The sequence below is a fragment of the Rhinoderma darwinii genome, chromosome 13 (assembly GCF_050947455.1).
Source record: "Rhinoderma darwinii isolate aRhiDar2 chromosome 13, aRhiDar2.hap1, whole genome shotgun sequence".
Lineage (NCBI taxonomy): Eukaryota > Metazoa > Chordata > Amphibia > Anura > Rhinodermatidae > Rhinoderma > Rhinoderma darwinii.
In genome coordinates, this window is record NC_134699.1 from 22,766,353 (window position 1) to 22,780,423 (window position 14,071).

The following is a 14,071-nucleotide window of genomic DNA, read 5'->3' on the forward strand; positions in this document are numbered from 1 at the left end:
AGCGGCAATCCTAGATTATGGGGCTGAGCTACAATACCAGACACAGCCCATTGACAAGAGTGGCGCTGTTTCTTAAAAAAATAAATTAAAAAAACTGACTTTTTTTCTCATACAAAACCTTTAAAAGGTACCACCATTTAAAAGCGGTTTGTAATGACATGAGCTAAAAATTAAGCCATATTCACCTGATATAATGTGGGGTCATCATCTGTAAGGGGGAAAAAAGGAGGACAAAACAAGAAGAAAAAAAAGAGTCATTATGATGTTACAGATGAGACAGAAAGAAAAAAGACAAATACTTTCATTTATATACCGGACGTTTAAGGTCCGAATACGTTTTACACCGGACACCTCTTAAAGAGCAATTCCACACATAAGCTTTGTATACCGTAAATATCCTTGAAGCCAACATGAACCGGATCTAATTGGTGGTGGATTATCAAACATTCAGGATTATCATATTATATGGTCATGAAGGATATCAAATTTATTTAGAAGATTATAGAACCGCCATGGAGACAATTAAAAATAAACTGCTGACAAGAATATTTTACTGTCACTTTAAATTTTAATCTCCGGTTTTTCATCATTTGTTTTAACTGTTTAATCCGGTCATACACATTAGATTAAAAGCGGCCTTTACATAGCAAGTGATGAATGGCTGAGAAAATCCATCATGGCTGACCACCTTTCAGAAGTTATCTATCAGGAGTCAGCCTTCACACACAAACTTTTGCGTAATTTATTCATTTAACCACTACCGAAACAGTTAGAAGTCAGCCATTTTGTCGGAGTTCACACAGATTGATGTTTCATTTTTAATATACTTGATCATGGGATTTTGATTACTTTTAAAGTTATTACATCCAGACCTCTTGGGTTTGCTGCATGCTGTGTCGAAACGTTTGAAATGTGAACAGAGCGCTTGCTCTGTCTTCTTGCCTCCCATGTTTAGTACAGGCAGCCTGCGCTTTTATTGTATTGTCTTCATTCATTCTTCAACCTAGAACTTTTCTCTTCTTTCTCTATTCACATAATACTTTCACCACTGCTGCCGTGTTACCTGCGGGTCATGACTATATCCTCACTCCCTGTACCTACAGCACTTGATGTGGTGCTTCCTTACCTGGTGACTGTGGATCAGATACATGGAAGAGGGTAGCTGGGGTGGGTCTGCGCCTCCTGATCTAGAGGGAGAAGAAGAAAAAACTTATGGTGACATTGGGATTCAACAAACCTAAGGGGCTGACAATTTATTTCCAAGCACAATATTCATTTTAGAGTTTTCACTTATTCATACAATATGCAATGTGATATTATTATCAAAGATTAAGAAAATGCATCATAATGTGTTAATTTTGTCAAAATGGGTTAAAAAAAAAGTTGGAGTACCTGTACAAACACCTGAATAGTTTTGCCTTCTTTTAATTTTTTCATTTTTTGTATGTGAAAATGCACTTATAATGGCAGGGGGCAATTGCACAGCAACAAGGTGATCACCATCTTTACATAATGTAGTAGTCACCTTGTGGAAGTAGTACATCTTTTTACCTAAAAAATGGCATACTGCCTCCCTATCCCTCCCTGTAAATTATGTAGATACAGAAAGTATTGCCTGATTGTCTCTCCATGTATATAATGTAGGCACAGATAATATTTCCCCCTTGTCCCTCCCTGTAAATTATGTAGATACAGAAAGTACTGCCTGATTGTCTCTCCATGTATATAATGTAGGCACAGATAATATTGCCTCCTTGTCTCTCCCTGTAAATTATGTAGATACAAATAGTACAACCTCCTTGTCTCTCCCTGAATATAATGATGTAGATACAGATATGGTAAGACTGCCCCGTCCCCCGTATATATAAAGTAGGCACAGATTACAATGCCTCATTGTTTCTTCCTGTATAAAATGTAGGCACAGATAGTACTGCCTCCTTGTCTATCACTGTATATAATGTAGACTCAGATAGTACTGCCTCCTTATCTCTCCCTGTATATAAAGTAGGCACAGATAGTACCGCCTCCTTGTCTCCCGTATATATAAAGTAGGCACAGATCGTACTGCCTCCTTGTCTCTCTCTGTATTTAATGTAGGCACAGATAATACTGCCTCCATGTCTCTCCCTGTATACATTGTAGGCACAGATAGTACTGCCTCCTTGTCTTTTCTTGTATAAAATGTAGGCACAGATAGTACTTCCTCTTTGTCTTTCCCTGTACATAGTACTGCTTCCCTGTCTCCTCTTGTATATTTGTATGCACAGATATTACCACCTCCCTGTTTTTTCCTGTATAAAGAGCCATGCTGCATCCCCTCAATTCACTGAGCACTAATGAAAGAAGGAATTTCCTGATTCAGAAGTCCATGAAGAAAAAAAAAACATGGCTGCTGATCCTAGAAAAAGAAGTAAGTGGATTAAACTTTAAATAAGAATAGGGTATAACCTATCAATATATCACTGATAATTGGCAGAGATATGGGGTGGGGTGGGGGGACTGAAGTTTTGTATCTATGGTGGTATCTTTACCCTCTTATATAAGTAAAGACGTTATACATTAATTTTCCTATGGAAGGGAACAGTAAGTCCTTTTATATGGCACAAAGCTCTGTGTTGTCCTTCTTATTATATGATGGCGTGTTCCTAATTACAGATATACTTAACTAGACCTAGCAGGATAATGACATAGGACAGTAAATACTGAAGCGTAACAAAGCTCGCAATGCACACACCACAATTCAAACATGTTCACAACTCATCCAATATATGTATAGGTGGTAGGCACGAAGGAGGTAATACGTGCAATGTAAATATTATACAGATATTCTTGGATTTATCAGTGCAGTGACCTTTAAATGCGGCTTCATAGTAATGTCATGGAAATGTGACACTTGATTTACCGGAACATGTAGGGAATTAATCCACAACTATATCCATTTATGGCCTAATCTCATTCTGTGGTATTTGTGGTTAAAGAAAAATCTATAGGAAAACAAAACTGTCCATACATAGTGAGACGTTTCTCCTACACCTTTGGTCAGTGAAATGTTAGAGAAGCTCATATTTAAATAATTTATTACAGTATTCTGAGTTGATAGAGGAAGGTACCTTATTTAGGATCCTCATCCAGAGTGAACAGCGGTGACAATTAACATTTAGGGTTTGTTCACACGGCCTATTTACGGACGTAATTCGGGCGTTTTTGCCCCGAATGACGTCTGAAAATAGCGCCTCAATAGCGCTGACAAACATCTGCCCATTGAAAGCAATGGGCAGACGTATGTCTGTTCACACGAGGCGTATATTTACGCGCCGCTGTCAAATGACGGCGCGTAAATAGACGCCCGCGTCAAAGAAGTGACCTGTCACTTCTTTGGCCGTAATTGGAGCCGTTATTCATTGACTCCAATGAATAGCAGCGCTAATTACGGCCGTAATGGACGCGGCGTTCAAGCGCCTGCACATGCCGTTACGGCTGAAATTACGGGGATGTTTTCAGGCTGAAACATCCCCGTAATTTCAGCCATAACGGACGCCCTCGTGTGAACATACCCTTAAGCCTAAGGCTTTATTCACACGGCCAGGTGTCAAATCGGCCCTGAAAACTGCAGTTTTCCACGGCCGATTTGCACCTGTGCGGGACCCGTTTTCACGGATCGCTCATAGACTTGAGTCATAGACATGTCCTATTTATTCCCGGCCCGCTGTACACGGTCCATAAAAAAAAAACGGCCGTGTGAAAAGCCCCATAGACATCCATTGATTTTAATGAAGCCGTGTAATGGCTATTAAGAAAACGTCCGTCAAACAGCCGATTATCCCTGTCATCTGAGTTGGGCCGGCGTTATGCACATGACAGGGACTCCGTGGGCTGCTGTACAATGCTCCGTTGGGTGCCGTATGTATGGAGCTGTCCCCCAATAGATGCAATGCTTTTAGGGGGGGATAGTTCTGTACATACGGCATCTGATGGAGCATGCAAGAGTCCAATAGAAAAGACCTTCATATAGAATCAGAGGCAAACGGAGGTACAGTAAAGCCCCATTCACCTCTATAGGGTACAAAACCTATTATGGCCATATGTATGAAGCCGTTTTCTGCAGGACCTGGCGCGTCCTTGCATTACACGAACTTGCTATTGATTTCAATAAAAACTATGTAATACCTAATTTCCCCTGTGGTGGCACTGCAGGAAAATAGAACACTTGTTGTTGGATTCCCCCACAGATCACAGCTGATCGCCGGGTGTCCGAGCAGTGATCTGCTTATTGTCAAAGGACCTAACAAAATGGGATTGTTTAAAGCAGCCGGTGCCTATCATTATGCTGTCTGCAATTATTAGAAATTGAAAACGATCACTTATTATCGCTTCACATGATTGGAATTAAATTTATTCCAAAATTATAATGTATCGTAAACCAAACTGGGACGGAAGCATTAACAAGTGAAGGTTTTGTCGGCAAATTTTATGTCTTCATTGACATCGCTCTTGGGGGGTAAACAAGGTCTGGACAGGTTACATTTTTACTTGTCCAAACTTTTGTGTTCCCTGAGATAAGTGGCACTGATGTGTGTGATTGCTGCTTATCTCCCTCCCTTCATGGACATGTACATCAGCTGTGTTGAACGTTTAGGTTAATAGATGAGTCAGGGAAGATGGATAGCTGAATTGTCGTTTGGCCAACAGCTATTTTATGTCCATGGCCAGTGGTAAACAAGTCATAATAGGATTTTGAAGAAGGGGTTGTTAAAATATCCTGATGCGATGCCCCTACTTACAACCTGCTCCATGACATACAAGAGTCCATCTGTATACATATGGATATGTATAGCTAAAGCATTGAAACCTATGTATCAAAGTATATACATGGGCAACCTAAAGGCGGTATTAGACGGCCCAACAGGGGCCATGTAACCAAGCGCCGATCAACAAGACAGCTGGTTGATCGGCTCTCGTTTGCTTCTGTCACAAGGAACTAGTATGGGGACAAGTACTCGTTACTCCGATTGCTCCTCCTCATAAATTTCTATCGTGTTGGCAGCACGTCTCCCTGTTTACACAGGGAGATGTGCTGCCGACAACCATAATAGTTTTGGCATTTAAAACGAGCGTTTGCTTGTTCATCGGCTGATTGTTGCCCTGTTGCCAATTTTCGGGAAGAAGAGTTATGTGAATGCTCGTTTTCCCGATAATTGGCCTTAAAGAGGCTCTGTCACCAGATTTTCAAACCCCTATCTCGTATTGCAGCAGATCGGCGCTGTAATGTAGATTACAGTAACGTTTTTTTTTTTAATTTTAAAAACGAGCATTTTTGGCCAAGTTATGACCATTTTTATATTTATGCAAATGAGCCTTTCTTAAGTACAACTCGGCGTGTTTAAAGTTAAGTACAAGTGGGCGTGTATTGTGTGTGTACATCTGGGCGTTTTTACTTGTTTTACTAGCTGGGCGTTGTGACTTACCTGCAAACGCCGATGCTGCTGCAGAATCAACTGTAGCCTCTGTCGCCTGGTGCCGATGTGTCCTCGCTGGTCCGACACGATGCAGGACCTAGGGCAGGAAGTGACGTCACAGCGTGATCTCGCGAGGACACGCTGTGTGTCTGTGAACTGCCAGAAGCTGGGTGTTAACGAAGAGAAGTGGATGATGCTGATTCGTCACCATCATACACTTCTATTCACAACGCCCAGCTAGTAAAACAAGTAAAAACGCCCAGATGTAACAAACACAATACACGCCCAGTTGGACTTAAGAAAGGCTCATTTGCATAAATATAAAAATGCTCATAACTTGGCCAAAAATGCTCGTTTTTGAAAAAAAACAAAACATTACTGTTATCTACATTGCAGCGCCGATCTGCTGCAATAGGAGCTAGGGGTTTGAAAATCTGGTGACAGAGCCTCTTTAACTATGTATGCACATGGATCCCACCTCCAGACCACTGTACATCTACTCCAGTACAGTCTCTCTATACAAACACTGCTTTCCAGTCACAGGCCAACACACATAGAGCTGAGCTGTACTGTACAAACACTTGACAGGGCGGTTCAAACAATGCAGGAGTCATAGCTCAATAATTAGATCAACAAACACAGAAATCCTTGTCCATGAGCAGCAGAGCTTGCAATCTAGACTGCCATAGCCGACCATGATCAGCACAACATGGCCATCATTTATATTTAGTTGTTCCCGTCACAAGCTGACCTCGCAGAAAATCAGACATAGGAGACATTTCTGATAATCGCTTAGTGCAGCCCCCAGTACTGATAAGAACTACCATGGCCTTCATAGAATCACCTTCACCACCCAACAACCCAACTAAAGTGACACCAGTAACCCTTTCTCATCACTGCTTGTTATGTAAACTCCGCTCAACGTGCCGGAAGATAATAACTAAAAACAACACTTTTATTCTATTTGGGCTAAATTAAAGGTTCGTTTCCTACCTGTCATTACTATAAGGTTGACTAAACATTGCCTTTTGCTTAAGACTAAGTGGCACTAGTGATGTCTGGTAAGTGGCAGCAGTGATGTTTGGTAAGTGACAGCAGTGAGGTTTGGTAAGTGGCAGCAGTGATGTTTGGTAAGTGACAGCAGTGAGGTTTGATAAGTGGCACCAGTGATGTCTGGTAAGTGGCTCCAGTGATGTTTGGTAGGTGGCACCAGTGATGTTTGATAGGTGGCACCAGTGATGTTTGATAGGTGGCCCCAGTGATGTCTTGTAAGTGCCACCAGTGATGTCTGGTAAGTGCCAACAGTGATGTCTGGTAAGGTCCAACAGTGATGTCTGGTAGGCTCTTATATCCCTCTTCTTTTCGAATAATCATAACCCATAAGTACCTGCTTCAGATGCCCCATGAATATCTAGTCTGCACTAACCTCTTGCACTATTTTGGGGCCGAACGTCTTTCTGCTGCCAATGTAAGGAAGCTGAGTGCCACACATCAGACGCATTGTAACACCAATGTCTGTTACAATTAATGGACGAGTAGTTGCTTCTGCTTACCTAGATTTTCATCAATTAAGCCAAAGGATTCAATCTCTCTACCTGCCAGAAGTTTCTATCACAAAAGTGGAATATTTTTTTGCAATGTAATATCTATTGACACAATATCCTCATCAGTCAGCTAATGTTGAGGGGAGGGAGATTTGGATTCTAATGTCCATAGAATCCAAGAAAAGCTGTGCCAGAGGTGTCTGGCAGGCACTTATCTCTGCCTGCCTTCATAAGGATTTTCCATTTGACAATTATTTCATGTCATTGACTGGCTTTTGCCTTGTGTTTGCATTACCTAGCAGAAATTACCTTTGTCCTGGATATGACATAGTTGTATTCAGTCCTCTGCAACGGAATAAGTTGAGTCAAAAGCAATGGATTGTTTTCCTGAATTGTAAAACTATTACCCAGGCAGTGAAATTACATTAAAGGAGGTCTCTGGGGCAATATAAATAGAACTAACTAAGCATTGGACATACTAATTCTTCTTCCAAGTCTTGTCCGTGGATACATACATATGACTTTTCCATGAGTAATTTGACCCTGCCCCCACACCCATCGCCTTAGGTTTGAAAAACCTCCTGTAACTAGTCCTAGTACAGTCATGACACAAGTTCTGTGCGGACTAATAGGCTATGCATCGTATGGATAAAAAATAACGTAATAATTAATGTCCCACTATTCGTCCTTGTTGTGGAAAACCAGTGTTGGACAGCGCATGGTTAAAATATGTGCCGCCTGCAGGACGTCTGCCGCCTCAGGAATCTGCTAATGAGATTAGAAATCTGAAATGAAAACCAAACAGAGATTTACTTGTCTTTCCCCAACTGCTTCTACTACTCCAGCACACGTCTCCTCTCCTCCGACTATTAAGTCTCTCTCTCCAAACCCTTACGTGGCCAAACATTATGACACCATACAGTAAGTAGCGGGCGTTTACTAGAGATTGTATGGCCTAACGCAACACTCAAAATATTAACACAACAGAATGTTGCATTATTTTTGGCAACATAAAACACGACTATGGGGCCAGACAAATTGTGACATCTCATCCTGACATGCATCCTACCACTACAGAACCAGGCTGAGCCCCGCTCCACACAACTGTCCCCCGTTTTTGCATTCAGCCTTTCAGACTAACTTCCCTTACTATTCAGCCCGAACGAGGACCTGCTGTTCAACTATTGTGTATCCACAGTGGCCAATTCACTAACATAGCCAAATCCAAAACCTTGGCGAAGCCGCCCTACTTTACCGCACCACCTGCAAACTATGGACTTCCACCATTTTTTCACTTTAACCTGCAAAATTTAATTGTAAATGTCTATACCAATGTCTGGCAAGTGTATCCCATTACTCTTATATATATTCTGGCACAACTTTCTGGATGGCTGTGTTGACTTTACCTTCTCTACTCTACTGCTGCTGTGACCTGCTATTTCCTTTCGGGGATACCATGCATGACCAAATTATTAATTGGCCATTGTGCCACCATCCTGTCAAAATCTGCCCTCAAGCTTTCAAGTCCAGTCAGCGTACTTTAAATAGTAACATAACAAAAATCAAGTTTTACCTGGAATGATGTGAATAAAGGCAAGATGGGGGTGTCATAATTGAACCCTATAAATCCAGTCTACCGGGGATCCAACTGCTCAACTACTACCTGTACAATGTAATCCATTTTTCCACTATAACTTTCATTGCTCATTGAACGCTAGTCCTCCAGATACCTTGGATTCAAAAAATCTGGATCAATCTCAGAAGTGTAGCTTGAACTCTTGAAGTTCTACTTGGACCCTCCATCTATCAGGGTTTGTTGGGTGCAGGGACTGTTCCATTGAGGTCATCACTGGAGTCCCAGCTCCTGGACAACCTCCCCCTAAGGCCTTATTCAGATAAGCGTGTACGATTTGCGAACAGAAAGAATGGACCGTTTTTCATGCATTTTAATGTCCAAGTTGCGTCAACGTGGTTTCCATTTGTCATCCATTTTCTCATCCGTTTTTTCTCCTCTGGAATCATTTTCTTTTCTTTTTTTTCTGCATTTCTGATCCGTGGAAAAAGAACAACATGCAGATGTCATTTGTGTGCTGTCAGGTTTTTTTTACACACCCGTAGCTTTAATGGGGGAGTCTGATCCACAAAACACGGATTAGAATAGGACGTGCTGTGAGTTTGTCGCAATGGGCACACGCTACTTGAAAAAACGTGTGTGAATAGCCTCATTGAATTGCATGTGTCAGTGTGTTGTCCATTGTTAAAACGGACAGGACATTGACGAGAAACACGTTCCTGTGAATAAGGCCTATCAGAAAACACTGGAACTAGGGAACCCCTTTAAAGAATCTGATTTATAATCCAAAACTGGAATACACTATAATGATCAGGACTAATGCAGTATTTGGTATAATAACCAGGGATATTGGCGGCAGTCGCACACAGTCTGTAGTTTGTTCTGTACACTCATTATGTATCAATTGAGCTGAAAACCTCATATGACAAACCTCAATAGAGTGGTTATTATGGGATAAACATCACTAATGTTTAGCACATGGCATACTCCGCTAAGCTTCCGTGGATGGTAACGCCAGCCTGTCTATCTGTATGACAAGGCAGAACTCATGCAAGCACTTAGGTCCTGCCCACCCCATGTTTGCCCCATCCGATCCCAAACCTTGTCCTTTGATCAGGCTACATTAATGTCTGCCATGTAAATGACCATTTTCCTCGAGCAGGCCTCGCTGTAAAATGTCTAATCTCGGGAGATCCCAATTGTCTGGATCCCATCGCCTACTGCGATGTCCATGACAAGCGATCCTACAGAGTTTTCCCCCATTTATTTTTTCCATGTACCCCACATCCAGAGGAGACAACCCCTTTAACACTCCCCAGCTCTACATGTGCCCTGATATTTTTAGACATATTAACAAAACACCAAAAAATCTTTTAGACTGTGTTCACACATGCCGTTTTTTATTACGTTTAAACAACCCATTTCCACTTATTCTGTTATTGCAGGTGCAGCTAATAAGGGGTGTCCTCCCTGTTGGCTAGAACCAAGAGCCACATCTACTCTTGGGGACGTGGATGTCCATTAAAAAAACCTAAAAAAAACAATGGACAACTATTGATCTCAACATTGATCAGACAACGCAGGTTCCCCAATGGAATCTGCTGATCATTAGGGCCCCCAGAAGCAAGACCCCTGCATTCATCCTAAATCTGGGTACCTGCAAACTAAAATGGGGTTCCTTTATTAAAGGGGTTGTCCAGCTTCAGAAAATGAATATTATTTTTTGTATAATTAAAAGTGTGATGGACACACAGGTGCACGGCCCGTTACAAAGTCATGTGATGGACACACAGGTGCACGGCTCGTTACAGGGGCATGTGATGGACACACAGGTGCACGGCTCGTTACAGGGGCATGTGATGGACACACAGGTGCACATGCTCGTTACAGTATGTGTATCAGAGCTGTGTCTTCTAATGATTCCAGCACCTGTGTGTCCATCACATGACCATGGACAGAATTATATCCACTGGCAGTAAACAATGAATGTTCCTACTGAATAACAGCAAGCAGAGATCTTGAAAACAGTAAAGAATTAATAGAGAAAGTATATTGGAAAATTGTACTACTTTTCATTATACAAAACATAACATTAATTTGCTGAAACCGGACAACCCCTTTAATAGAGATAAAACCAGATAGGAGCTTGCCTGTGTTCATGGAACTCTATCCGTATATTGTTTTTAAGAATGCATTTTAATTAATCTTATGATCCAGTTTTTCTCAGAATTTCATCTAAGAGATATCGTGTGTCCAACTCATATGGCTTTCAGTTTCAAACCACTATAGTGAAATGGTCACAGGGTGACCAGAGAAGAACTTTAACTCCTTCCTAACATTCGCCGTATATATACACGGCGGGTGTCGGATGGGGGAGTATGGAGCGGACTCACGGGCTGGTCCTGCTCCATGGAATGAGCGTGTCGGCTGTATGAAACAGCTAACACTTCAGTGTAACGAGGGGGAACCCACAAGAGCAGGATTCCTCTTGTTTAACCCCTTTGATGCCGCGTCTAATAGTGAAGGTGCCACCGGTACACCCCCGCGAGGAGATCGGCCAGGGGCAGGGCTTAATAGGTGCTTGTCAGAAACACGTTATACTGCAATACATTAGTATTGCAGTATATCATGTAAGCAGTTCAATGATTACTGGTTCAATTCCCCTAATAAAAAAAGTTAAAAATAGTTAAAGTTTTTCATATAAAAAAATATATATCTTAAAAGTTAAAAAAATATATTTTCCCATTTTCTACACATAGCAATGTAAAAAAAAAAAAAAGAAGAAAATTAACATAACTGGTATTGATGCGTCCATAATATTCGGAACTATCCCAAATAACATTATTCAACCCGTACGGTGACCACAGTAAAAAAAATAACGCCAAAAATACTGTTTTTTGGTCACCCCATCTCCCACAAAAAAAATGAAAAAAAGTGATCAAAAAGTCTTGTGTACCACAAAATGGTGCCAATAGAACTAGTGGCATCGCTATAGGGGTTGCAGAGGTAGCGATCACAACTGGGCACCTTCTGTGCACATAGTCCATTAAGCCACAGGGTAAAACACATTCTGTCTGAATCCACGATAACATAAAAGTGCTAGATGGATCTATTACACTATACAAATAAATATATTTTATCATGTATATTCATATTATGTATATGATGTCATCAATAGACAGTGACATGTGAAGTGATTGGTTAATAGGTAGAGGTCACTAGTGTTGCTTCAAGTTGTTAGATGCACCTGCTAGACAGCATATCTAAGTGCCCTTTCACATCTGCATTGGAGGCTCCATTAGGGGCCTCTGTCGCAGAACCGGACGAAAATACCAGAAATAATAGCTAAGCATGCTGCGCTATTGTTTACGGTTAAACCACTGATGCCCAGACGGAAATCATTAAAGTCAATGGGTTCAGTCGTCGCCGTTGGTGTCCGTCGTACAACGGAACCGGCTTTCGGCATTTATGTTGTTCTGGCTCCTCCTGCTCTAAGATCATGCTCACACATGGACTAATACACATCTAATGACCCTACCATCAGATCAGATTGTCAGTGTACCATTAAATGGCTGTTCATGTAATACATGGATGGACCAGGTTCGCCATCGAGGCTTTTCTTAAGATCACATGTTTCACTCCAGTATTGTGAGATACATTTAATTCCTTTTTTTGACATTCCGCTTATTATGCAACAAATCAGTGTGTTTGCATTGACCGCTACAGTTGAAGGAAGTGTTTAACCACACGTGTCATACTTTCTGGAATAGTTATTGAGAACTCTGCATATTAGTACTGCTCTTTCTTGCCGAGCTCTAGCTCTCACTAGATTTTTTTACAGTCCAATATATCGCACCACATTCACATCCATTTGTGCATTATTTGTTTTGTGTGAACATGATGCACCAACGCCAGTGTGAACAGAGTCTTTTTTTTAGACTGTATACATCGCCGTATTACAACTCTATTTATGGGCCAAAAACGTACAGCAAAGGATGGGATCAGATCCCATCCGGTTAAATCAGTAAACCCTTTTCCAAAGCCTATTATGGGAAAAGCTTAGCTGATGTCATACGACCTGTGCGTCCATCACATGACCATGGACAATATTTTATCCACTGAAAGTAATCAATGAATGTTCCTACTGAATAACAGCAAGCTCAGGTCTTGAAAACTTTGAGGAATTAATACAAAAGTATTTTTGAAAATTGTATAACTTTTAATTGTACAAAAATATAATGAATTTGCCGAAGCGGACAATCCCTTTAAGGTTATACTTGTGACATTTATCTAGCTCCTTGCAGGAGAGAAGCTATAGGAGGTGCCCAAAGGCCCCTCTGCCATATCAGAAGACGCTAATAAATGCCACATGGTGAGTCGAAGGTCCTGTCACAGATTGTGCACTCGTATCTGGAAGCTGGGAGACTGGGAAGCTGCAACAATGCAATGCAATTATGTGTTGCGACACTATAATGTTCCACATATATACAATTTCTATGAATTGTGGTATAGTTTGAGTGTGAATACAGGATGACAGAGCTCCGACAAGACTTTGCACCCTGAACACAGGACAGTGGTATCTATTGTACAATATATTAATGCATACAATAGAGAAGAGGAAATATGGGACAATGCACGAATATGCAAACAAAATACCTTCCCGGTACATAGAGAGAAACTACAATGATGTGGCTAATGTGTGGACAAACAGTAATGATCTACATTTATCTGCATGTTCAGATCTCAAGTGGAGGAAACGATTGATAAAAATAGGGGTCTATGCCCGCCGCCGTATCCTGGCTCCATACAAACTCCGAGTTGTAATAGTATAATGTATAGAATCAACCGCCACTCATTATCGGCTCATGTGATGGCCCTTCTTAGGATATGGGAGTAGTCTCTATCCACCCAAACAAAAATGTGCCTTTTGTCTAGATTTAGGCCTTTCTTCCACCCCTAACCACCACAAAGTAAGGCAACTTTCACATGGCCCAATTTGTGCGGTGAAAACGAGCGCCGGGGGCGTGGCCTACCATGTGGCCAGATGTGTTCTGAAGAAGCTCCCGCCAGACATCCCGATTTCTCATGATTATACTTACCTGTAACCTGCTTTGCAAGACATATGCTGCTTACGGGCCTTCTGAGTCTCCTGGGACTGGAGTGTGGTGTGTCTGCGGTTCGCCATTGCCCTGCTGTGAACAGCGCTTGTTCTTCCTGTTTGAGACCGCGGAGGTGTTCGGCGCCATTTTGCAGCCACACGGTACAGTAACTGACACGCCATCTGGATCACGGTGGAGGAAAGCTGACTGGTCTTTCTACCACACTTATCCTGCCAGTAACTGGGACTTTTGACGAGGATTGCCATGTGTGGTACCGTGAGTACATGCTCCCTAGGCTTCCATTGGGACCGAGAACATGTCGTAGCTATATAGGGACGACTAAATTAAGTCCCCGTTATACTTCCACTTCTCCCCAGTGTGTTCTGGAGGACGATAACA

General features: G+C 41.7%; 1 protein-coding gene across 3 annotated transcripts in view; it reads right to left on the reverse strand.

The window, feature by feature from the left end:
* The window catches only part of PPP1R1B (protein phosphatase 1 regulatory inhibitor subunit 1B), a 54,754-nt gene that overhangs the window by 11,656 nt on the left and 29,027 nt on the right, over nucleotides 1-14,071 (reverse strand). For all 3 annotated transcript variants that reach the window (XM_075845720.1, XM_075845719.1, XM_075845718.1), the window contains exons 2-3: nucleotides 1,127-1,187; nucleotides 186-208 (exon numbers count right to left, since the gene is read on the reverse strand). In XM_075845720.1, the coding sequence (XP_075701835.1) occupies nucleotides 186-208; nucleotides 1,127-1,187 (84 nt within the window). The remainder of the gene's footprint in view (nucleotides 1-185; nucleotides 209-1,126; nucleotides 1,188-14,071) is intronic.